The sequence below is a fragment of the Temnothorax nylanderi genome, unplaced genomic scaffold (genome assembly GCF_030848795.1).
Source record: "Temnothorax nylanderi isolate EJ_2023f unplaced genomic scaffold, tnyl_v1.0 TNYL_tig0008_pilon, whole genome shotgun sequence".
Classification (NCBI taxonomy): domain Eukaryota; kingdom Metazoa; phylum Arthropoda; class Insecta; order Hymenoptera; family Formicidae; genus Temnothorax; species Temnothorax nylanderi.
In genome coordinates this window covers 730,616-757,290 of record NW_027249070.1, presented here as the reverse complement: position 1 = coordinate 757,290, position 26,675 = coordinate 730,616, and the positions used below count along the sequence as shown (strand labels likewise).

Genomic DNA, 26,675 nt, shown 5'->3' with positions numbered 1-26,675 from the left:
GTAAATTAAAAAGTGAAGACAAAAGCAGGTTATGACAAATGACAGACATATGTACTATCACGTGTTTTACGGTTATAACGCTTGTGTCCGTTTCGGAGATCTACACAGGCTGGAAAATATATTCTGTCGTCTTAGCGTACTACGCTCTCTTAAGATGTATTTGCATAGTTAATTTATTTAGATGTCAATCCATATATTTTTTTCTCAGATACATTAAAATATTTAAATGACCATCGAGAATTGCTCGTGTTTCTTTAACATAATTTTAAAAATTAATTATTTTTTACATAAAGGTTTTAAAATAATCAATCTTTTTCGATAACAATTTTATGTATCCGTAGCACTACTACGAAACGAATGAGATGGTCACTATTGCGACTTCGAATAAATTTTATATACATTGTTTTACGTAAAAATCGAAGATGAACGTGGCGGCAGTGTGATTTCGTCAATGATAATCGATCGCGCGGATATGTAAATTCGACTACACGGTGCTACACGGCGCGCGCGCACGTAGGAAAGAGCAACGCGAATCATAGTTCTCTACGGCCACGGCGCAGCGGACAGTAACGAAGAATCAGCGCTTCCTATGAATAGTTATAGGTCGTTTCGCATAAATTAGGCCGCGAGGAATTAATAGCTAATTCAGCAGGTTTTCAATTACGGCGCAATCGAGAATTCAGCAGTATGAAACTTATAAATATGGAGGTGAATCGTAGCCTGACGGCACTACCACCGTGGATGGACCGTGGGCGAGATACTTTTGCGAGCGCTGTCGCGCTAATTATCGAATTAGCACACGAGTCTTCTCCGCGAGAGACCGCAAAAGTTGTCACGAGCATTTTTATCACGCCGCCCGTCGTAACTGATACGAATCGACAAGCCAGTCTCTTGATATTTTAAAATATTAAGTTGAAGCTTATAAATAACAAGGAAAGAATTTTTTGACATCAAATCATTAAGATAGTTTAGAAAAATTCATAGTTCTTCAATTTCTACAGACGTAGATAAAAAATGTTACGTATTGTCACGTACAATATTCATTCTTTCGTTCCCCGGCTCTAGAACGACATTACCTGCTTCAGTTTTAAGACACTGAATCTCACGCCGTGATGCAAAGTTTCTTCCGTCGATACAAACTCGCTCCAACCGGTGCGATGCCCCGCATCATAAACGTTTCCCGCGCTACCATCGAGCTTGGCGTCCGATGAATTATATTTTGACGATCATCTCGATCGGGGATCTTCGAATCGAGTACGGAGGAGAAGGCGAGGAAGAGGTAAAATAAGAAGAATAAGACGAAAGGCCGCCCCGATCGCAGCACCATCCGTAATTTCAGATAGAGTCGGTGCCGGGTGTTATTAAACCTGATAGGCCAGCGAACGTTTCTCCCTCGCGGGTGTTCCCCGACTTCAATTTAAATCGGTGACTCTGCTCTTCTGTGCACCCACCCTGTCCCTTCATCCTCCCCTCTCTTCCGTATCCTTCGCCGCCCTCGCACAGACTTCTCCGTGGCGCGGCGCGGCACGTACGCGCATCCACCCTCTGAGCTGCAAAGTTGGGCCCTTCGGGCCCGTTTCGGTCAGCAACGAGATGAAGCAGAATAAGATCTACGACGGCACCATAGGGGAATAAAGGAGAACGAAGAAAGGACGTCTCTTCGTTATTTGTTAGCTTTGAGGATAACGACCGGTTATTAACTCACGATAATTATTGATTTTAATTATCGACACGATTCGCCATTAACAACCGGTCTGCACGCCTTTCCGCGCATCCTCGAATATTACCAATGTCTGAAAAATCCCTTTGTGATTCCTTAAACGTGTTCTCACATTCGGATGGAAGATCTCGATCAGAGTTTCCGATATTGTCTGGACGAACATTAAATCTTATTTAGAAAAATCTTTTCTTTTCGATATTGTTAATTGAATTCATAGATAATAATTAAAAAAGGAAGCAATTATTATTAGTGTAAAATTGAACGTATCATATGACTTTCTAAAAATTGTTCTCAAGTTCTCGTCATATTGGTACATACGACAAACGCTTAATGGTGTCATAGCTGAGATCGTTTGTCAGGACGAGTCTCCTGACAAGTCAATGCCACGTCAGTCAAAGAAAGGCTCATCGTGTCTCACTGTGAATTATTCGCGATACGTTGCCCCCCGTGGGCAGTTCCGTTTAAAAGAAGCTCGTGCGAGAGCCAGGTCGAGAATCTCGCTTTCTTCTCTAACAAATTTCTAATTTCTAAATATTTTGCAGAATCATAAATAATCTTAAAATAGTATTGATTTTGTTTCTAAACTGGTTTTATTTCTAATCAAGATTTGAGTTTAACGATTTCCTATGTTTTTATATTATAGTCGAAAAACCATCAAACGTTGAAGATGTAATCGTAATATCGCACGATCGAGCAAATAATAGTTTTGATTATCATACAATTGCAAAATTCAACATGTGTGTATAATGCCTCTTATTTTCACGTTCATGCAAAAAGGTTTCTTGCACCTAGCATCGCACATCTTTTGCGATCATAAGAATACTAATGACAACGTAAGAGTAATCCGCGCCCGATGAGTTATTAAAAATTGGTAATGACGCACTGGATGGAATACGGTCATTAAGAGCAGCGAGGGTCAAAATCTCCGTCAGACATACGGCCATCGATTCTCTCGCGCGCGTAGCGGCACGATCGCGCGGGATCGTAAATCGACGTCGAGCTTATGGAGGACAACGTGACGTCAGGATATCTTCCTGCGGAACAGGAAGTAGTTGGAAACGCGAGTCTGTAAGAGGCGGATGCCTGGATCGTCCTGTCGCGACCGGTTCTCGCACCGATCGCATTTCCATTGCGCTGCCTGTGTCGCTCGACGACGACGGCGCGCAGTGAATCTGGCGCTCCGGCCACCGGTTACAGTGGTGGCTACTGTCGCGCGCGCGAGATCGACCGTTATTCAAGAATTAATTCATAATTAGAGCGGGGCCCACCTATGGGGAGAGCCTAACCCACATTCCAGCCACCGGCTGTCCCCGCTGGCGCGGCAGGCTAGCTCGTTTCCAGCTTTTCTTTTCTGTCTTCTCTTCGTCTCCTTCTCGCGACTGCTGCCGCCGTCGTCGTTGTCGTCGTCGTCGTCGTCGTCAAGTCTGTTCCTTCGCTCCCTGCACTCCTCTGCCTCTTACACCATCTCGCCACCTGGTCCACTCACCTACGCGCTGCCAGTGACTACCGGCAGCCGTTTTGCATGGTTTCCCCGCTGGCTCTACACACGCAGCAGCCGGCGAGCGTGTTATCCGCGTTGTCCGCGTGCCACGGTGTGCACACGGTGACACTTCTCTGTAAGAATGCGCCGCAACAACCGCGGCTGCCGGATCAGCTGATTGATTCGCGTTCTCCGACAGCGATCTGGTTTCGAGCAATGGTATTTGCGCACACGCGAGCGCGCCCGCGCGCAAATACCCGTTCTCAATCAGAATATGAATGCCGTGGTTACGGAACGAATGCATCTCTCTTGATGGAAACTCATCCTGACAAATCCCCGTCGAACGTGGGAGTTAATAAAATAATCGGGGCGAACTGAATGTCGAACGCATTTTGTATCGCAGGCGAATTGTAACATGGGAGTCAAGAAATTCCGTGTGACTTTATATCGTAATCGAAATCCTCAATAATTATCGCCTGATGATTACAAATTCCAAATGACATCTTGCGACTGAAATTTATCATTAATCTTAGTTTTAACATTGTATCTGTTATGAAATATTAAAGAAAGAAAATATTTGATATTACATATTAAAATATTGATACTTTTGTTAAATACACGTATATGTATATGTATACACGTGTAAGAACGTAGCAAAATCTGATATATGATGTCTCACGATATTGTTTCTTCGAAACCGCGTCTGCCTGCGATATATTCTGTCTGCCGATCACAGGAGAGTCTTCTGCATCATTTCGCAGTGTCATAGTTCACACGTTAATAACGGCGCGCGCCCACGTCGCGCGTCGGCCTGAAATCGTAGTAGGCTGCGCCGGCTGAAACGCGATATCGCGTTAACACGGACGCGATGGATTAGAAAGTGGATTTTAGATGTTACCGTTTGCGCCGTCCTTCTCGGGATCGGTTTCAGATGTGATCGCGCGCAGCTCGACCCCTCGATATCGATATTCGCCACGCGCGTTATCGGCACTCACGATCATGCTTACGATCTATGCGGGCACACGTTAGAGATTTCAGGCGCACCTAGAAACGTAGTTTCGAAATCGCTTTTGAGCACGCTTTTAGTTTTATTTTCATTTACATTCCCACATTTTCTATGGATCGTTAAAAACGGTCTATCCGTCGTTAGGGAATGGCACGGACGCGTGACGCTTGGCGAAAACGCGTTATCTTTCGTGCTGCTTGTACCTGCGCGACGATAACGCAGCTGCAAGGAGCCCGGAGACGTCGTAACGGAAGAACGCACGTCAAGTTGTAAGTGGGTCAGCTGGATTCTGGTTTAAATGCATGAATACGTGCGTGCGTACATACCGTTGCTTTTGTTTTCGCGAAAACGTTGGATCTTTGTGATTTGGAACTGTCACGCAAAAGGAGAAACTTTTTAGGGTGAAAAAAATTAATAATTTATTTAACGTTGTATAAACTTTTATCTCTTAATATTGTATGTGTATTATTTAGAATGAAACTTAAAGAAAAAAAAAAGAGATTCTGAGCTCAAGTATCGATGGCCGAATCGAGGTTGTGTAATTAAAATTCACGTATCGCGTGTGCGATGGCACGCGTATCGATGAAGTTTTGAATACTTCGTGAACGCGGATTTCGAGCCTGGGCTTTCAACCGAACACGCGTACGTGAGAAATTCGAGAATTTGGCGAAAGCGGAAATCGCTGGCGCATTTATTGATCCGCGATAGCATGATTCCGTCGCACCGTTTTTGCCGTTCGCGAAAAGTCAAATTGCTGACTCGATGAAGTTCCATCAGGTCGTCGTCCCACACCCGTTCCCATTTCTGCTCCCGTAGCTGGTTACGGTCCCTCCCTCCTTTCTCTTTCTTCGTGATTATTATTTTTATTTCGTTCTATTTTTGCATACATGTTAATTAGCGGTTGAATGAACCACAACACGCGTCCATATTATCGATGAAACTTAAAAACTAACGACAAACTGACAAGTTTTAATTTTCAATCAAAGTTGTACACCTGCGTTATACTTGTAATGAAAGTGATAAAGAATATTTTCTATAATGAAGGTTATAAATTGTCAACTTTCGTCTTTATTTAAGGTATTATAATGTAAACTTTTGATAAGCATCTCTCAATGCTCACAATTAATTTTATTTAAGTAGTATGTAAGTCTATAAAACTTTTCATTGAGCGTAGCTGGAATCGACGACGAAAACATCTATGTTTAAGCTACTGATATCGTGTGGACGGTACGTAGAGTTCGCGGAAAGAAAAGGAGGCGACATTTCGACGACGCCGAAATGCAATTCGTCGCGCGACAAGAGGTCGTTGCACCGTGTGCCCTTCCTGTTTCTACCTCGCGTTACCTCCAACGCCTTCGTTCGATCGTGCTTTCGCGAGGCGATAAATTACCTCGGTACGCCGCGATCGCAGCAATTCCTCCCACTTGCGAGAAAAAAAGAAATGACCGAAACGAGAGCGAAGAAGTGCGTGACAAATCTATCCGCGATCGATATCGATTGCTAGCGACTAAAGTCAAATCACGCCTGCAATGTTTTTAAAAAAGACGTGCGTGAACGAGGCCGTTACTTAATTGACGTACCGCTCCGGTTTATAATTACACTCGCGTTGCATGTTTCATACGCAATTAACATTGTATAATCTATGCAATCTTCCAGTAGCTACCAGGTCGTTTCGGAAAAACGTGGATACTGACGATTTGATAAACTGAGACAAACTTAAGTTCGGTGTAATCGATAAGTCATTCTGCTACTTATGTCACCAGAAGCTGCGACATTAATTTTTCTATGCATGTAGAGTTACGGTCACATCTCCGTTCACGAATTGATCACGCATGTCTCCGGAGAACCTAAGCCTTGCATGGAAATATCACGAAAATCGGTAGCTCTCGCGATCACGGATTTTGGGAAATAACTCGGACACAAGGGCTACGGGACAAGATGAAGACGAGCGAGACAAGCGGCGGCCCGGCGAATCGTAAATTTAAATTTAGAGAGACGCGTGCACGTGAGCGCGCCCCTTCTTCGGGGCCTTCCCCTCCGGCGTCTCGCGGTTTCTCCGCGCCTACATCCTTCCACTCTTTCGGCCTCTTCTCTCGCGCGACTTCCACCACACCACCGTCGCGCGTCGCCGAAGCGCGAGACTCGAAAAAGCGCCGATTCCGTCTGCTCGGTTCCTGTTTCGCATCTCGATCTGAATTTCAAAATGCTTCGCGGATTGGCTAGGTTCTGTTGTGAATTGTCGTGAAACTTCACGATCGGAAAAAGTTGTTCCGATTTTTAAGTCCGTAGCCGTTCTCTCCGATCGACGTCTTTGGTCGATTGTCTCAATAAGGAGTTGAAAGATCGACAGAGGATTCACCGGGCGTGATCGCGCGGTTCTCGCAAGAACGCGCCGCGGTGCCATTCTTACGTCTTGCTCTTTCTTCTTTCTTCCATCAAGATTCTCCATTCGGGCAAAAAATTGGTTTAATTCAATGATAAGGGTATAATAGGATTTTCTGCGCGAATTCGGTGAATCTAAACTTTCAACGGAATGCGATTTTCGGATACGGAATACGGCTAATTTGAACGAATTAACTGAAAGGAAAAAAATTCAGGACAGATATAAAAAAATTTATAAATGTTGAGTTTTTTGCGTAAAAGATTTTATTTGCTTGTTAAAGAATACGTTCTACCGTAATACATACATTGCACTATATTACATTATTATCAAATCTAAAAGAAATATTAAATGTTTATTTTAATTAAAAACTTGAGAAACGCTGACAAAGCAATACTTTCAACTAACATCTTCTCAGACTATAATTATAAATATATGATAAACATAATATATGTACATTGCGAACATGTTCTTTAATGCAATTGAAATCGTAGGCAAACTGTAATTCGAAGGAGACGACCTTACATGACTTCGAGTAAATATGAAAATAGCTGGGTAGAGAAAAGCTTCGTTCGCCACGTGCGCAATGAAACGCAACGAAGGAAGGAGTGAATGATTCTTGGCAATTTTAGCGAATGTGAGAAGTCTGAAGACGCGGAGAAGTCCGAATCTACGTAAGATTCGTCGCGTCCATTATAGACAGATCACGTTGGACGCTGATAGTTGGCACGCATTCGACAAAAGAATTCCTCGAAGATTGCTCAATTCGCAAACATGTCAATTTCATCTGTTTAACCTTTTTACTGTCGAAAAATGATTTTATCGTACATTACATCTTCAATTGTAAGATGTAATAGAAAGTAAATAATTTTCAGTGCGTTTAATAAATAATAAGAATTAGTAACAAATAGAGAATATGATGAAAAAATACCGATAGCGAATAATTCTGATTTTATTTCGTAGCAGGAAGATTGAGACATGTTTGCGAGAAGAGGGATATTTCGTAAGGCATTATATATCGATACCATAAGTCACGGAAGGAAATTTCTTTAGGTGGCGTTTGGCTTCTTATCTGTACTCCATGACGTTCAACATTCGAACGCCCACGCAAGTTGACTTCCTCATTTAACCGCGGGACGGAACTTAGTCTCCTGATTTTAATTTTGCGCAGACCGTCGTATCTTTAATGGCCTTAATTTAAAGAAAAATATATGCGCATATAACAATGATTTAAAGTGCTGATAACGTAACTTGCAACTCGAACGTTTTCTTTTTCGCAGTGTCTCGAAAGTCTCGTCTGTGTTCTGTGTAATGAGATCTGGTTAATTTGACTGCGCTTATAACTTTCCTAGCGAAGCTATAATTCTCTAATGATCTCGAGAATAACTCGAAATTCTATTTTGAAGCCTACCATTGATATTCTCTGTCTGTGGAATTCGCGTAAATTTACCTCTTATGCTTAAAAGATTGGAGTACACGCGCGTATCGAGTAGGTGTAATGTATGGCTTGCCGGTTTAATGCCGCGGCGGGTATGTAACTAGGCCGTGTCGCGGTTCGGGTGTGGCCGTCGCGCATTGTTTCTGAAATTACGATATCGTCGTTATTAATATTTATATATTGCGCACAAAGAATCGTCGTTGGCTGCTGCTGGCTCAGCGACGACTTTCTAAAGCGACCGAATGCCATCGCTCGGAGGAGACAACTTAGCGACGTCTCGTCAGTTTGTCTTAACCGACAACAGTTATTGTCACACGGAACAATTCAAAAGTAAATTAGAATTTGATTAGAATTTAGAATTTAATGTTAACAACTTTGCATAAAAGTCATATAAAAATCGAATGTTTCACAGACAAGGAAAAAAGCGATAATTTTGGCGTCCCTGCATAAACTGACAGCATAACTGTAGGAATCCAGTATATTTTTATTAAGTAGATGTCGGATAAAAAGATGAAAATTGTGCAATAATAGGTTCAAGGCTGGTATCGTGTCTACGGACCGCGAGAACAAGCACGGTCATAACGTTTCATCGGTATAATGACGTGAGTCGTTGCGACCGCTCAATATCCGGATATCCAATGAAATCAGATGGCTGGCGGTTGATCGACATTTCGGGGGCGCTCGTTTGTCACAGAGAAAAGCCGGAGTTCATTTGTCCCTACGCGATCTACGCCCGGCTGTATTAAGCCTCGGCAGCCAGTTGGCCTTACCTGCCCACGCCGCGCCGGCCACGGCAGGCCGGCCGGTCGGCACACGCTCGCTTCTCTCCTTTTTTAATTATTCCGTCCTTTTTACGGACATTAAGATAAGCGGCAGCGCCGGTCGCCAAGCTATCGGTCAAAGTCACGCGGAGTTCGCCCCGTGATACGTTCGAACACGGAAAGGATTGTTCCTCCCTCGGTTTTTAACTCTCTCGATCCATCTGCCTGCCGTGTCATACCGTCACGCGTCGACGAATTTTCGGTTCTCTTCTCATGTATTCCTTCACTTCATCCTCCTCCTCCGATCCTTTTTTATTCCGGGACGTGGATCTGCTAGTGCGCAACCGTAAAGTGGAATGGGTGATATCAAGAAGTCGAGAGAAGGGCCCGGATTATTTTATTAATCTTCCGCGAACGCATTTCGTTGAGATTCTACCGTGGTGTCGTGGGTGGACGGGACGGTATTCCGATGCGTGAATTTCTTTAGGCTTTGCGTTATGGTAATGGATGGTTGTCATAAAAATTCAGGCATCGCTCAACAGGCGCTCTTCGTAATTATCGGATTTGAATTCTTCATATCACTCGCGATCGACTCATTGACATTTTCGTCGAGTTTCACTCGTTGGAATTCCGCGTCTGTGCCCACGTTGCAATGTTCCTTCCACAATGAAAACGTGCACGTAGATAACCGACACTCGTACGTAATCGCTCGCCTCGTAGGTACACATGAAAGTCCCGGGTAGTTTCTCTGCAACTTCGATCACCGCGAAACTTCTCAACACCGAATCATGTAGCTCGTGAATATTTGTTATTTCGCTCGTAATTGTGATATAATTATCAATTGCGAAACTATTGTAAATGTAATGAATTCTTCTCTCTCAAAGATTGAAAGATGTCTGTAAAATATACAGTCACAATTAACAAAAATAAATCTAAAAAATTAACATGCATTATAGAAGTATGCAAAAAATTCTGTAATTATTCGCGAACGATTATTAACATTTTCATGCAGTATTTTGAGCGATAATTTTCCAAGTATTTACCTAATATCGGAAAGTGATAGAAAGGAGGAATTTTGTGTCTGACGCAAAGTGTCGACACGTCGATAATATTCCTGTACTACACGCAATACAGCTCATTGACATTTTAATCGAGTTTCGCGGAACGCACACCGGAACTACGATCCTGGTCGTCGGGGCGCGTGATCGCGACGTGACTTTTCCTCCGCTATAAAAATGCGCGTCCGGTTGGAATTGCAGCTGCGATTCGTTAATAAACATCGCGGTTGGCCGCGACGACGGTATCGCCGAAAAAGGTCAACCCCATCCCGCAACGTGGGGCAAACAATGGTCAGGCACGAAAAAGGCGCGAAATCCAGAATGCCGCAATGGACAACGCTGGCTCGCGCGCGATTGCGAAGGTACGACACGTTCGACGCACGTCTCTCAAATAAATTATCAACACTCTGGCATTCGCCGCGGAATCGAGCATCGATATATGACCGGTGCCGGGAAGGCACAGCCGGACGAACGAACGGATATGCTGGATATGGCGAGGGATACGAGGGGGATGTCGAACATCATAAGCATGCGATCGTCTTCGTTCACCCACTTTGCCATGCCCGTAGAAAACTCCGATTCCCATAAAGGGAAATCCTCGATACGTGTCTCTATTCGAGTCTGCCTGACATTCATGTCTTCATTAAGCTCGCGACAGTTGACACATCTTGAAACATACGTGACGCTTTCTGAGATACACGTACAATATATATATCTAAATAAAAGAATATAAGTCACATATATTCAATAGTAACCAATCATTATTATATAATGTAAACAGATATATTTTTTTTATTTACTCCTCGATTACTTATCTAGTCTTTTTGTTAATGATAGTTAATTATAGATATGTGATGGTAAAGTTATATGTCTGAATTATGAGAGAGAGAGAGAGAGAGAGAGAAAAAAAAGAGTAAAAATGCTACACATCTACTAATTTTTCTCGAACGTTTACAGCACATGTATCGAGTGCACGAAGTGTTTGAGAAGAGGCCTCGATCGATTTCAATCGACTTTTCAATATGCGTGAGGCTAATCGTTACGATGTTATAAAGTGCATTCTGCAATTGTTTCATATTGCTATATAATGATGCGCAAAATGAAGAAAGGTTGCTTATCGGAGCAACTTTGTCGCCGTAAAACTTTGTACATCGCGAATAATAAATTGATTTATCAAAACGAGGTTTTGCTCATATTGTGTCACAATCTAATATCTCATTTGCATTTTTCCTTGGAAAGGCATCTTTTATTCTCTTGTTTTATTATTTCTAATAATTCTTCTCCACGTGACGCAATTATATTGTTCCGCGAAAGGATTTAAATCCGTTAATTCCATTATGCGAGCTTGCTTCTTGCAATCCAGACCACTTCAAGTTGTCGTCTGCGTTCGCAAAAAGTTCAGCTCGATCGACGGACGAGGAGAATAAAGGAGACGGAGGAGGAGGAGGAGGAGGAGGAGGAACGGCGAAGATGCGAGTCTGGCATCATCTTCGGACAGCGGGCAGCGCCATTATCCCTCGTCCATTTGAATTTTCAAGTTTCGTAATAACGACTAATACGAGACAAATGAAGCGCGCGAAGAGTGAACGGAAGGGGAGAGGAAGAAGAACGGTGGAGAAGAGCGGTGATTAATGGAGTCTCCGCAGCGAGCGAGAGCTCGGCCCGGATAAGATCTCCGATGGAATTCCCGTGGCTTTTATATTGGATTTCTTTTAAATTCGTTACTTTATCCGGCGCTATGTTAATAGCGGCCCGATATGAGAGCTCGCGGTTAAGAGGAGTTCATTTATCATTCCGCGGTGAGGAGAGTCTCTCCCGCGCGCGCGCGGCAGCGGCCTCGAACTCCACACTGTTCTGTGCATTAGGAACGATTCATACGTTCATAAAGCTCTCTCTCTCTCCCCGCTTATCCAGTCACCCTTCCGATTGTTGTTTCGGAAATGAATTTATTACCTCGCTCGAGCACCTCGATTAAGCAGGCCGAATGCACACCCACAAAAACAGCAAAGTCCCTTTCTTATTTCCTCCGAGAGTCTCGGAACGGGGGAGTACGGAGTAGGTAGCAAGCATCGTTTCTTTTCTCGTTTCGTATTAGATTTTGCACGCCGCGAGATAGATTGATCTTGTTTTACTTTATACGACACGATTTATAGCATAACGAAGGAGTGGGCGTTAATGAATGCCGAGTCAGGTATTCGTGCGCTACCGCGAGGATGACGCGTTGCGAAAAATTATTTCGCGCACGCGGGCCACGTTAAATACTATTTTATACGCTGCCTTAATAACGCCACGATACTTGTGGCTGAACGGAGTTCATTTATCATTCGACGTTGCTCGCATAGGCGAGTCCGATCTCCGATGCCTCGGCCTCGAACTCCGCGACGTACAGTGCGTTAGACGCGATTCATTCATTCCGATCGAGTCCTTCGATCTTCGAAGAACGATTCGCCATTGTTCTCTCAATGAACCCGCAAATTCATAACTATAGAAGTATATATTAACGTAATGCGCAATATAGTCACTTTTTATTTTTCTTACATTATTGTACAAGCGAATTTAATAACAATTATTTACTTGCAGATTATTTGAAACTGAATAGTCACATGCAAACTATAGTCTTTATTGCTTTAATCTTATTGTCTGCCATAACGATTTCATCGAATCGATTTAAATCAGTAATTATAGAGATTACTTTTTTTATTGCATATTTATTTTGTATTATTTCTATTACAAAATATTATCATTTTTATATTATCTTTTATTGTGCGTTCCTATTTCCAATATTCCGATTTGCTCGCTAATTCGCGTTGTCGGAAAATTGTGTTAAAAGCTTTTGTGATTTCCGATCACGCTTAATCGATACGATCGAGCCGTTTGTTTGTTTCACGGGAACGAGGAAGACGTTTCTCAACTGGACGATCGGTGTCAGTGGCCGGACGGAAGTACTTTCGCCTTGGAGCGAGACTCGGCGCCTCCTAAGACGAGACATTTCGCCTTTTCGCATTAGGATTCACTTCCCAGTGTGATTAATTGGGCCTCATTAACATCACGTAGCTCGCTCGCTACTTTGATGCGCGCGCTGTCGCGACTTAGAAATAGATGCGTTTCGCTTGTGTAGGTACATCGAAGCCGGCTCGTTGTGGTTTAACCCCGGGTACAATGTCCGCTTGAGACTCTTACTCTCTCCCTACTATCACTTCCACTTGTGATTACAATAACGTTTCAACCTTAGATCCCGTAAGAAAGTCCATTGATTGAGATGGCTGTGATTGTAACATTAGTCGCGAGTTATCTATCCTCCAATTTTCCACCTATCACAATTGTGATCTATAGCAATTTGCGCCATAAAGAAGCGAGCGCTCGCGATATGTCTGGCGAATGTAATATTGACGAAAAAGACACTTGTGACATTCATGAGAGCCTGGTACTTTTGTCGCCGACGATACCTCTTAATCCAGATCGAAAATATGTAAATAAATTCACTCGCGGCTCCGGTAGAGCCGGATGCCCACTCTCTGTATTCCCCGTCGAAAAAGTATTTTAATAGAAACGATTCATCATTCCCGGGAGCCCACGGACGAGCTTCTTTTTCTTCGATCACGGCGAAGAGCAGCCCGGACTTTTATGCTCGCCTCTCTCCAGCTCCGAACTTCGAGTCGATCGCTTTGGCGCGTCTACCTCGTCGTCCCTTTGTCGACCCGGTTTCCACTGGGATTCAATTTTACCGGATTTCGCGGAATTTCGGCCGAACGGTCGGTTTTGGTTTATCTCCTCGCCCGCGCTCTGTCTGCCCGCGTTCGCTTTCTTTTTTTTCCGTCGGCCCATGGAATTATGCACCGCAGGATTCGCCAGCTTTCGCGGAATCCCGGTCGGACCGCGACACGGCGCGCGGACTTTTCGACCTTTCGATGATATAGCTTTTCGTTAGGTTTATGGAATTTATGAAGAGCGTTGCAAATTTTGATTAGCCCGGACAGTAAATCGCGCGGCTACGAGACGTCAACCAGATAATCCGGATGAGGATTCTGAGTAACGTCTTCCAGATGATACCTCGTGATAAAGACTGCCTGTAATATACATCCATCAACATTTTTTCAACTCAATGTTAATTTTATTAATTTTTTGCTGCTTATTTTTTTAATTTCTTATTTGAATATTGTTCAACTCTTATGACATAAAGATTTATGAGCGTGAACTACATATATATATATATATATATATATATATATATATATATATATATATATATTAGATCTTCTTCGAGGATGCTCGATACAGAGGCGAATTCTCCAACGAATTTACGCGGTTAGTATATTCGGACTTTACGGAATTTCATCGGATTTGCTTCTTCATCTTTCTTTTTTTTTCTTTCAATCGTACGAGTCTCGACGATTGAAACACACGCGAATCCGGAGGGATTCACGGCGCTATCGGACCGCACTCGTAAAGGAACTCGTTCTCTTCGTTCCCTCTTCTTTTTCTTTATCTTCTTCTGTTTCTTCTTTTGTAACTCGATGCTCTCGGTGCGTATACGGGTCTCACGACTCCGGTTGAGTTCGACGTCTCATTATGTCAGAGCTAAGAAGATTTCGAGGGAATTCCATACCTCGTTCTCTCATTCCGCGTCCTCCTCCGCCACCTACTCCTTTCTTTCCTTCCTATTTCTCTTCGTCTTCTCGGGAATCGCAAGTACTTTGAGATCACTGTCTGTATTAAATCGTCAAGAACGTTTAACGGCCGATCATATCGCGGGCAGGAGCTATTTGCGAAACCACGAAATTTTAAAATTGTGTTAAATCCTTAGTTTATAATACTTATTTATAACCTTGACCATTATATACCCCAATCAAAAATTAAAGAATAAAAATTACAGAGAAGAATATTAAATCTCATTAATAATTTATGATGTCGGTCTCTCGGCTATCAAATTTATTCCGTAGCATATTATTATTATCCCATGCTGTTAAATATCGATTAAACGCGATTATTTTTTTCTTTAGCGAAAGGAAAACGCACGAGTTTTACGTGATAAACGGCGAGAGGGGAAGCGCGGAAGAAAATGTAATAATTTTAATTGTGTGTCGCGATACCGGTTTAATATTTCCAACCGGTTTCGAAACGATAGGCGCGAATTTGCATCGGACTGCGACACGTACGCTACTAGGTATGAAATAAGGAAGAAAAGAGGGAGGCGCAAGAGTGGAGGAGAAGACATCAAACGAGTCTAACGGGATCGCGCGTAATCCAGAAAACTATAGCTGGATTATCTCTCCCCGGTCTTCACCGTCGCGCTCGCGGAGAGACCAGATTTTTCCATTATTCATCAGGAGCCGAGAGTCGGCCGTCACGTCGCGATTGATTTCTTATTGATTTCTTGCGGCTCGCTATTAGGGATCAATCGAGCTTCGTAACCAATCTTACACGCGAATCGCCGATAAAATGTTCCTTGACAGGCACTTGCCGACGCAATTGGGAACAACACAATGTATCGCCGAAGGAAGGATTTCCCGTTCCTTCAGTCAACTCAATCAAAACTCGCGGTTATAATAGTCATACTAATCTGTTCAATTTAGAAGTAACGTCTAATTGGAACGGCCTCTATACGAGTATGTACAATAAATAAGTATAATAGTAATATAAATTATGCTTTAATAACAATAATTTAGATATATCTGTAATCTGTAATACCAGTGGCAAATAAGAGAAATCGGATGCAAGTCTAAACTTCCGTTAAACACAGCGAGATTCAGGGGAATCGCGCATCGCGAGACGATCTAAAATATGGCCGGCTCGACACCCGAGACTCTCGAAGAAACGATCGTGTTGCGACTTAACGAAGAAAGCGAGCATTCAACCTCCGTTCAGAAGCATTTCTTCAGTCGAGGAGACGTTGCGTTCGGCCCATAAAAAGCGGCCCGTGGAAGCGCCGATCGTTTCGCTTCCCAAGTGTAACGTTTGCGAGATGACTCTAATTGGTGTTCGAGGTTGATGAGCGCGTATGCGAGACGCGCAGAATTTTCAATACGTCTTTCTCCTCTTCCCTTTCTTTCTCTTTCTTTCTCTCTGTCTCTCTCTCTCGTTCTCGTAAAATTTGCTCGTACAAACGTTTTCTCGTTTTCACGATGCGTAAAAACAATTCCGAAAGCAGCGATTGTGGAGCGGATAATTATAAGGGACCAAGTATCATTTAGCGAATATAAAAGTTTGCGAAGTCTTTTATTCATACTATCACCTTCACCATTTCATTGAATTACTTACGATGCCAATATGTGTAAAACTATGGACGTTTTGTCTTGAAATAAACACCTCTCTCGCGATTATTTAAAATATCAATGATCTTTAACCTCGTATGATAATAGAAAGATAAATCATATGTCGCCATTTTTAAGACTGTTTTATTAAAAATCGCGAATAAGAGTACCACATATCCCTGTAACGCCACTGCCCCTTCGTTACTCGTTACCAGCAATATGGCCCCCTTTTTAGTGGAAGCCACCCCGAATCGAGCGAGGCCAGTCCAGGCTGCTATAAATCTCGGAAGTTTTAATGCCTTGCAGCCTGCACGACAGCCCCTCCCCCCTCTTCCCTGATTCTCCTTTTCCCCCGTGATATCCTCCTTCTTCTGCATGGCGGACCCCACCTCTCCACCAACCCTTATGTCCGTATTTGCATACGCGCATAATAGCGAGTGCGGCCTACCCTTTACTATTAATTTTATAAAATCGCTCAAGCCATTGCCGGTCGCGTCCCTCCTGCCTTATTTAAATAACGGATTTTCGAAATCTCGTTTTCAGAACGATCCAAGAGGGGAACACACGTATTCGCGCACGTGCGTACCAAACAGATTCCGAATTGTGTAGCTTTCATATAAATAAAACAGTATTGTTGATTTCGATATAAATTTATGTAATTAGTGTTATGCATCAACATTTAATACTTGATATATCAGGTAGATTAAGACTAACATTGTACATTGCAAATTATCGATACAATATACTTTTTACATTTTTTTTTTTTTTAAGAAAAAGAATCTAGACAAGATTTTTACTTTATTTAGGAAATATAGCTTTAAAAGTTTGAAAATTCTTCGCGAAAAATATATGTGTTTTAAATATGCTGTTTCGTCGCGTTTCACATATGAGTCAACATCCATCGATTAATTACTCGGCATTCACTCGTTAATTAGCCTTAAAACTTTCCGGAGATAGAACTCTGGCGGTAAGTTCATGACGATTAAGCCGACGAAATGACTCCGACGTTATTCCAGCGAAAGAAGAAGATTCACCATTAAGTCGTCTACTGCTTGGATATGCAGCAGCAACAGCGAGAGAAGCCCATTAGCAAATTTAATTCCATCGACATTCTATGTGCGCTTTATTGAGATTTAAATTAAGATTCGAACTACACTCTAGCATCCTAATAAAATTATCAGAGGAATTTGCAACGGACTGTCCAATGATGGAGGATGAACAGTCGCAAAGCTGAATACAACCGGCCTCATTTTATTTATCAAGGATTGTAAGTACTGTACTTACAAGAGCTGACAAGATATTCAAAGAGATTTTAATATCTCAATAAGTTTATGAATTAAAAGAAAATCATGGTCAGCCAATTTATATTCTCAGTACGATTTTTCAAATATTTTTTTTTGCAATTATATCGTTTTTGTTACGTTTACGAACCTTGAAAAAAGCGATAAATATGAGAGAAAGAAAAGAATGAAACGAGGGAAACCGGCGTAAAATCGCACGTTTGAGCTTGCTCGCGCCTATTAAGACGGTTTAGCGCGGCTGACGAGGCCTCTCCTTTAAAGGTCCAAAAGTCCCCGCCGTCACCGCGTCGGTTCTACTTAGAGCCGATGGCGGCTTAACTACCGTAACCGTATCCAGGTCTAAATAGTCGGAGTTACGCTAAGTAGCCCTAACCAGATTAGTGAGTCGTTGCGTGCTCTATTTTTAACAGCGCGCGCGCAAAGCACACACAGACACGACCGAAGCGTGTTTTACACGACGCGGACGGAGAGCTGGGCGGAACGAGGTGCCGATGAACGGGAAAACAGTACGAAGACAGCCGAGAGAGAAAGACAACGTCGCGCTTTATCTTAATCCTCGTAAATGGAGCATACCCTCTCGCGATCTCCTCTCGGCCAGCTCTTCGCGCTCAGCTCCCGCGGCCGCGCCCGGTCGGCTGTCGTAATTTCGCCACTCGATATCGCTTCCCGCGGTTCTCTTCTGGGAAGGAATTCTAGGAGGCACAGAAACGGAACCATCTATTACGCATTTGATCTAAAGATGATCTTTGTAGTGAGATAGTCTTTGTGGTGGCGCAATCATCGTATAGGCCAAACATCGTTGGCGAAACGCGCGAGAGACCGAGCGTCTCGCCGCCACTCCACGTCGATTCTTTCGACGCGGCGCGAAGTCCAAATATTAGAAGCAAACATCCTTCCGTCCGGCGACGAGGGCCGAATTTATTTACATGATGCTCGACCATTAAACGCCATCCACTTGTCTCGCGGCCGTGGACGGCGAGGCTTGGAGCAAGAGCGAGAATAAAGGGCGCGGCGGCGATGGCGGCGAGGCGACGGGGGCAGGAATTTTATTTCCGCTCGCATTAATTTCAACGACGCAGAAGACGCGGCCGCCATAAGGCGCGGGCTTGAAATTACGAATATTATGACTTCAACCAGTTCTCAGAATTCTATGTTTTTCATTCTTTAATCTCGGTCCTCTCGTGTTTCACACCATATCTTATGAACACACTCGCCCTCTCTCTAACCCGTTCTCTCTATACTTCCTTTCTCGGCTTCTCAGTCCGGGAGCAAGGTAGAATGCCACACGTGCGAAAGAGTGCAGAAGTAGTTCTACAGTAATCCTTATACAACGGAAAAGTATTAAAAAAATATAAGCTACGCGAGAAGCCCGTGCTTTATCACTCTCTTGAGAGCTCGCGGGATGTTGACTTTTGCTAAGTAAAAGTTTAATGGAAGGCTTTTGAATAATTATTGAATATCGAAATAAAGTTCTAGAAATTTAAATGAGTAATAAGATCTTATCCTTTGGATAATTATAGCCAGGTTTTAGCAAAATTATAATTATTTAATCAATTTCATGTTATGTTTAATATAACATATCGATAATAATAGACTGGTTTCGATATTTGTCGTCGAATTGCTGTAACAATATGCAATTATATATCTCAGTGACGTTTCGAGTATTCGGTGACATCAATGCGACTACGCGACTCCGATATTTCGCGTCGTCGCTCGAGAAACACGTCCCGAGCACCTGGGTCTAACACTCGTCGCAATGTATTTGGAGACGAGCGATTCGATATAAGTCGTGTTGGTATTATTCGGCGGCGAGCAGCGACTCGGTTTCCGGTCGTTCGTCTCAGCATGAGATAGACGATTAATATACATTTTAAGCCGTCAGTGGCGAATTTGAATAATCTCCTGGTATTCCGCAGCAGGCACTCCAGAAGCCGCGAGGCCCCTCCAGCCCGCCGCGCCACGTCGGGGCCTGGCAACGTTACGTTCGAGTGTTTGACGAACGAACGCGTTACGTCGCCGACTTTTTTGTTTCCTCCTTCTGGCATCGGCATCAGCGTCGAGCTATGTCGAGTGGTAGCCCGCTCTCACGCGGACCCCAGCCGCTGTCTCGTACAATTTTATCCCGTCTCAACCCGTCCCAGCTCATCTTATCCCATTCGATGCATCTTCTTCATATAGATTTAGATACGTTACTGATCGATCTTAAACCCTTTGTTCCCTAAATATCTATACAAAATTAATCACTAGAATTAAACTAAAATTGCGTAGAATGTCTAATATTGCATAAAAATTTTTTATATTTTAACAATTTCGATTGTTTTCCTAACGCAAATGTGCTACAGATGTGCACAATTTGAAAGAAAGACACAAACTCTCTAAACCGCATTCACACACTACGGAACTGTAATGACTGTAAGTGTCTTAATTATCGTGAGGTGCCCGCATTCCATAGTTTCTTTTTCTTTGAGTCGATCGCTGGTTTAGATTCACGAGCATCACCGATGCGTGACGCGTTCTCATTAGTAAGCGGTTTGCAAGCATTTCTGCAATTACGTGAAACACGGCTTCTCAATATGCATTATGCCAATCGCCGGGAGTTCACAAGGCAATTTGTCGAACGTTGTTTTGCAAGTTCGTAATTTAACAGGCGTTTAATAAGCGCGCTTCTCGCCACTATTCTTGCAACACTTTTTATTCCAATTTACTTACCGGCGACCGCGCTCATCACGCTAAGGAAAGAAGACAGAATAGAATTCGAAGATTTCCTGGAATGGCGCGTCACCGTCTTTAGTCTCTTTCGGTCGACTTTTGGTAACTTCAGATCTGGTATCTCGAGTATTTAGGCCACGATTTAGGAATTTTAAAAATCCATCGAGACCATAGACGATCTTCTTGTTGTACGCGAAGTCGAGCAGGGAACAATGGAATCGGGAGAACAAGGGACTTTTCAGAGGGTGAAACTGTTTTTCGCCTGCCAGTTTTTATTTAAAATAAAATCTATTGATAATTCACAGCTCTTACTCGAATAAGACGGATTTCTCGTTTGAGCTGGATCGGATTAGAAGGAAGGAGTGGCGAGAATAAACTCTGCTCGCGTAAAATTCAATTCGCGACTCGTGACGGAAAGATCGTTAGATCCCCCGACGAGAATGTTATGCAGAGACGAGAGGAGAGCGGTGATAAAAGTTTTCGTTCACGGTCGATCGCGAACACTGCGATTCGACGATTTCGGTGCACGTGTGCACATGTGTGCGTGCGTGAGTGCAGCTTGCACGTACAGAGAGGGTGATAATGTATTCAAGGTCCGCCCCGTGAGCTACATGGTGGGGTAAAACGGGGCGGCCCGCGCGCTATAGGTACTGTAACAGATGTTAATTATCCCTTCTGTATAGCTGGCGAAAAAAGGAGCTCGCTCGCGCTCCTTCCTCGCGGGCGCTCGGACATATCGTCCGATCGTACACGCTGCGCATCCCCGCTCGTCGCCGGCCGGCGCGGCAGCGCGTATATTCTCGCGGCTACGCCTAACGCGCTCGCGCCAATCGGAGGGCGCGCTCGACTTCGACCAACCCTACTTGCGATACTTGCGATTATTCGCACAGATCTTTCTGCTTAAATCTGTAGATCCGTCGATGAGCCGATGTGCCGAGGCGCGAGGTGGAAGTAACAATGGCTATAGGAATACATTGCGATGGAATTCTGTTGCATCCTGGTAATTCGTGTGTACTTTTGTTCTATCGATGTTGAAACTAAAATGACGATTACAGAATAAGGAAAGAATGAAATAGAGAACGGTGTTATTATTTTCTACTTTTTTATCATTCGGAGATTCTGTTGAGAAGTTGTACGTATTCGTGCAACGATAACGATTTATCAAGATTCAAAGTCCGTTTTGCGAACGGATACGTATGTCTTTCGAGATGATTTTCTCATTGACATTGCAGACAAGCATCAGTCGACACGGTAGCAAACTCGGGGTAGCGGGTTGATCTTTCGAGGACCGGTTGGTTACCGGTCTGAATAGCGGTCTGTCGTGCGAGTAACGCGCAACACAATTTGCGCCTTGATCGAGGAGGCAATAGAAAGCCCTCGTACATCAACCGTGATCGGTACGACAGGTTGGAATTACGGCGCGTGTCGCCGATCCGCGGCGATTCGATGGCCCTGGGATGGTTTCTCTATTTAAAGGTTAATTATTTACGACTCGGCTCATTAGTCCGTCGTGATCGGCAATTATCATCGGAGCTGCGAGTTCGCGACGTGTCTTATCGCGTGATCGCCAAGTTTAAATATCGTTAAGAATCCGCATGCAGGATGCATTTTAACGATTCGCGTTTAAATAAGAAATTCCGTCGTCAGGACACGCTGTTCTTTCCGCGTGAGCGACAACGATTAAACGCGACATTAATAAAAGACGAACCGCGCGATGAGCGAGCTACCCAATGGCTACTCATCTCGCGACGGGTTCCTGAAGGATGCGGTCCGACATCGCGCCGGGGTCAAACCCTCACGCCAAAAAAGGCAAACGGCCATACGTGTGCGACGTAGGCGATCGCGCAACGAACGGCGGCGGCGGGTACGCCGGTAGAAGCGGGTAAGAAGTCATTTTCCGACGGATTGAAATTCCATTCCGCCGTTTCTCATTGCGCGAGAGCCAAACCCGAGAGCCGTAAGGCCATGAAATGACAGTTAGTGCGAGTATAACCCTTCTGAGATAAACCCTTTCGATTGGTCGGACGTTAATGTGCTTATCACGCCGCGCGCCGCCTGCGCTCCACGTCCTCTTTTATTGTTTCTTTCTCATTTCTCATTTTTTTTTCGCTTCGTCGGCCGTCTCCTCTCCTGTCGCGCATTCGCTCTCTCTTTCTTTCTTTATCTCTCTCCTTCAGCGCGAGCGTACCGTTTGCCGCCGTGCGACACGACAGCATGTAATGGGCTTAAAGGTCTGCATTCCAATAACCGAGAAACGAATTGTCGTGCACTCGCGCGTTATCGCGCCAGGCCGGTCGGTCGCTCGAAACTAGCAGCGCGAGACCAACACCAGCGCTCGTATATCACTGTAGCTTTTGTTACGGTGACGTGCCTTTGTTTTCGCCTCGTTTTCGCGATTCTCTTACATCGCTCCCTCCTTCCTTGAGCTCAGTACGGACTCAGAAACATCATCGGCGAGCGTATTGTCGAGGGACAAACCGTGGGCTTCATTCGAGACTGGGTTGATCACTGCACGCATCGCAGACGGAGATTATCTCGCAATGAATCGAAATCGATTACCGAGGTAATTCCCTTTTGTTCAAAAGTATGATATCTACGCGTCCTGCGCATCAGAAAGCAGTACCACTCATCGCAGGTCATTCTCACGTGTTCCGTTTCAGCGGAACACGTGGAAGCAAATCCGCGCATCAGGCCGGCCGAAGTTCGAATTGAATATTATTTTGCGTTTTGTTCCAGGATGCGGTGAGGAGCCGGCTGGTTCGTGAGGTTCGAGATGTCCGCCGTAACCAGCCCGTATGGCCCCGGTAAGATACTTTCAGTCAGAGCTGATTATTAAATGCTAGAAATTTGTTCTACGCGAAATATATAATAATAATAAATTTATTTAAAATTTACTACGAGACGTTCTAAAAAATTTTGTCAAAGCATCAAAATTTTTAGTGACTTTAATAATAGTTTAGATTGCAAAACTTACGAATGTATATGCTTATTTATAAAACGTTCGAGTCACAAGAGAGAATCTCTTACTATGTCATTATATTATTACAACCGACGATTCTCTCCGCATTCGCGCTAAGAAATCGTCCTACGTGAATCACAAAGCGATCGTTTCGGTACATCTAACAATAAGTGAAAGCAGCCAAGTGCCGCGTCACGGGTTCACGAATCGCTGCATTAATTTTATGAAACTATCGCGCATACGCCGCATCGCCGACGTTCTGAGAAGAAGCGTGTGCTTAGCGTCCGAGTTCGCAGGATTGTAATTGACGCTAAAAGTTGATATCTATTAACTGCGATATGAGAAACGAGCGACGCGCTACGCGGCATCGCCTTGAAACGCCGCGCCGCGGCATTTGTTACGCGGAATTAGTGACTATTGTCGCCTCTACCTTCGCAATGCAAATACCGAGATACATTGCTCATCCAGATTGTCTTTATTCTCACTCGACATTCCTAAGTTATTTGAGAGACTGACGAGGATGTAAAAATGAGACGAAAAACAGCTTGAGATCGGTCTCGCTTCGTTCTTGCGCGCATGCCATTAGCGTCGGTTGAGAAATGGAACGATAGGATTATAGCGATTTATCCAAACAAGACAACGATCGAGTGAATTTCATCTTTCATCAGCGGAGATGCTTTCCGACTCGGTCTACAACTACGCGACGACCCGACGGGGCGCCACCGATCAGGACAGCGACTCCCAGTACGAGGCCCAGGCCCAGTTGCAGATCACCAGCAGCATCCAGAGCAAGCCGCGGAACAAGCGAAAAAATTTCAAGCCCATAAGCAGCCGGATGGCGGAGGTGTCCGACGAATCCGAGAGAGACGACGATGAACCGGAGGTCGTAGAGGAGAGTTCCAGCGAGATCCTCGAGTACGAGAGGAAAACGATGCTGCTGCCGGCCGACGAGAGATCGAAGCAAAGACTAAACAATAACGAGGCCAGTCCAATGGATCTCTCGGTTACCACTAGACCGCCGTCCTCCGAAGCCGACGACGATAGCGCGGACTCTCTCAGGCATAAGTTTATCCTCGAGCAGCTAAGGTCGCAGAAGTTTTACTCCCCCGGTACAGAGGTAAGTTACGATTAACTGATCCTTAATTTTTATTTCATTTATTTAACACGAGATGTTCTCGATTTGTTCCCGAATATCTACCGGTATTCAGGCGAGGAGTCCAAACTCCGATTCATCGGAGAGAAGCGGGAGCGGCGTCCTGGATGCGGAATCGTCTCGCTTGGACGATCAGGACACCCAATTCGAAGATGAGCGGGGCAACGACGTCGAGGGCGAAGTCGAGATTGAAGAGCGGAAGCCCTTCGAGGGCATGAGAGAGTACGCGGAATCGACAATGCAAGAACTTTTAGCGATCTACGGGCTGGCGGGAGGTGAATTGGCGAAATCGGTCAGCAGGCAACTGCCGCCCACTTTCCTCAACCCGAACGTTGGCCAGCTAGCTCAAGGTAAGTGATCTTCCAAAAAATTCGGCGATTTATGTTCAATCGAATAAATCAATAATCCGTAAAATTCCCTATCGGTAGGTACATATGGTAATTTTTTATTGTCTTGTAACAATCATTTCAAGTACCATTGCCATTCTCGAAATTAAAATCAACGTTATGATTTTGAATGCCTATTAAAACCATTGTCGGCATTGTTACAATCGCCCGCATTGTCATTTGACGAATTTGTTAGATGGATCTTCAGAATACATAGATTGGCATCAAATTCAGGGTTGGCGTAGGATTAATCGTTGGTCGCGACTGGTCGACATTCGCGATCGAATTTGGCCGAGTATCAATTCCGTGCCTCACTTGCCGCAAGAGTTATCGATCGACGAAATTTTAACGCTGTCGTCGCGTTTTTTGATGGACTGAATTACGTTGAATTCGCCCCGAGGAAAGAACGAAATAGATTAATATTTACGACAAACGTAGGCGTTTCTTGTATGTAGGTATTTCTTGATGATTTGTCGGATTTGCTGATCGCCGCGCTGGTAGCCGCGATCATCGTTCGATACAACGTGAATTAGAGGCCTCTGCCGAGCAGTGGCGGTTACGTCAGCCGGCATCGCGATAAACGAATGCACTTCTCGCGATATGTGTGCTCGTGCGAGGATGGGGACTCGTATAGAGAGTCGGCGGCTTTCGGCCGGGACTGTACGTGCACCAGAACAGAATGTGGCACTTACATATTGCCGGTGCATCGCATATGTGCGCACGTGAATATGTGATGGCTCTCGCAAGATGGCCGACTTATAACTCATAAAGTCGGTCGGTCCCGACTGTGCGCTAAGCGTCGACCGCCCGACCCGCGATCGATGGATGCCTTCGAGATCAGCCAGCGTCATCGTTTCCCGTTGCGCGCGGCGACCAGCGTGGGTTGACGCTCTCGAGAATTCCCTGCGGTCCGGAATTCTCAAGTCGGTTTAACTCACGTGCTCTTTCCTCTCTCGGCACCTTCGACGCGAATTATTTGCTCTACGAAAATAATTTTCGACATGCGTAACCCGGAACCTTGATTGGAATATGAATGAAGGACGGAATGTTTACACACAGAATGCTGATAGAATTACAAATTAATTTATCTTGATCTAGTGATTTTTTTTAGCGACAGCTATAAAAGTGTATTAATATATGATTCTCAATGAATCCAACACACTCGTAGACATTTCCAAATAATCTTGAAATGATATCTGATATTATTAAAATAATATAAAATTTGTTACAATCTTATATTTAAGAACAAAGGTCGAAGTGAAGTTTTCATCCGTTCTCACTACCGCGTCTTCCAACTGGTCGCCACCTACGTGCAGGTGACGAGGAACAAAAGCCGGAGCATTTTACGACATTATGTAATCGTCGCGATTGATACAGAAAAAATCTCGTGTAATTTATCATATAAAAGAACTTAATGCGGTAACGTGTCATCTTAGCAATGACACGTTAGACAACGACAAAAAAGGGAAGGACGATACTACTCAGACGAACGTCATTCGTCTCGCGAGTCTCGCCTTGACAATCTGACAAACTAATATGCTGCGTATTTGTTTCTGAAAATATCGCTGAAAATATTAAAAAATATAATATCACATAAATATATTTAATGTCTGAGAACACCCGTGACGTGATTATATGGATTATACGCGTTATTTCTTTTCTCCATACAAGTTAAAAGTTATGCTCGCGACCTATATATCCTATGTTTTTACACGAGATTTTTTGTTACGAACCAACTGGATTAATCCTCTGCCATACTTTCCGTCCAGTTAATCGCTCCATTTCTTGGCGCCGCGATATTAATGCGATACACCGAGGGCACAGAAAAGGTGTATACCACTGTCATACAATCGCCGTGCTGAGTGAGCGGGGGAGCGATAATCTGGTGCGAAGAAAAGTAGAAAACTCGCCTATGCGCGCGCGAGTGGAAGAGAGACGGATACTTCGGAAGGATCGAAGGGTGGGGTCCGATGAAGGGTGCAGAGGGAGATACCGCGGTGCCTCCGTGAACCCATTAATCATTCTACCCGGATAAAAGGCAGTAAGGATGAAAAGAGAAGACGGACAGTCGGA

The 26,675-nt window shown here is 44.2% G+C and overlaps 1 protein-coding gene across 2 annotated transcripts in view; it reads left to right on the top strand.

Moving 5' to 3' along the window:
• LOC139783516 (zinc finger protein castor homolog 1) overlaps window positions 1–26,675 on the top strand; it is a 75,953-nt gene that overhangs the window by 6,625 nt on the left and 42,653 nt on the right. For both annotated transcript variants that reach the window (XM_071722699.1, XM_071722696.1), the window contains exons 2-4: window positions 22,841–22,908; window positions 23,732–24,180; window positions 24,272–24,566. In XM_071722699.1, coding sequence (XP_071578800.1) covers window positions 22,878–22,908; window positions 23,732–24,180; window positions 24,272–24,566 — 775 coding nt within the window. In that variant the 5' untranslated portion in view covers window positions 22,841–22,877. The remainder of the gene's footprint in view (window positions 1–22,840; window positions 22,909–23,731; window positions 24,181–24,271; window positions 24,567–26,675) is intronic.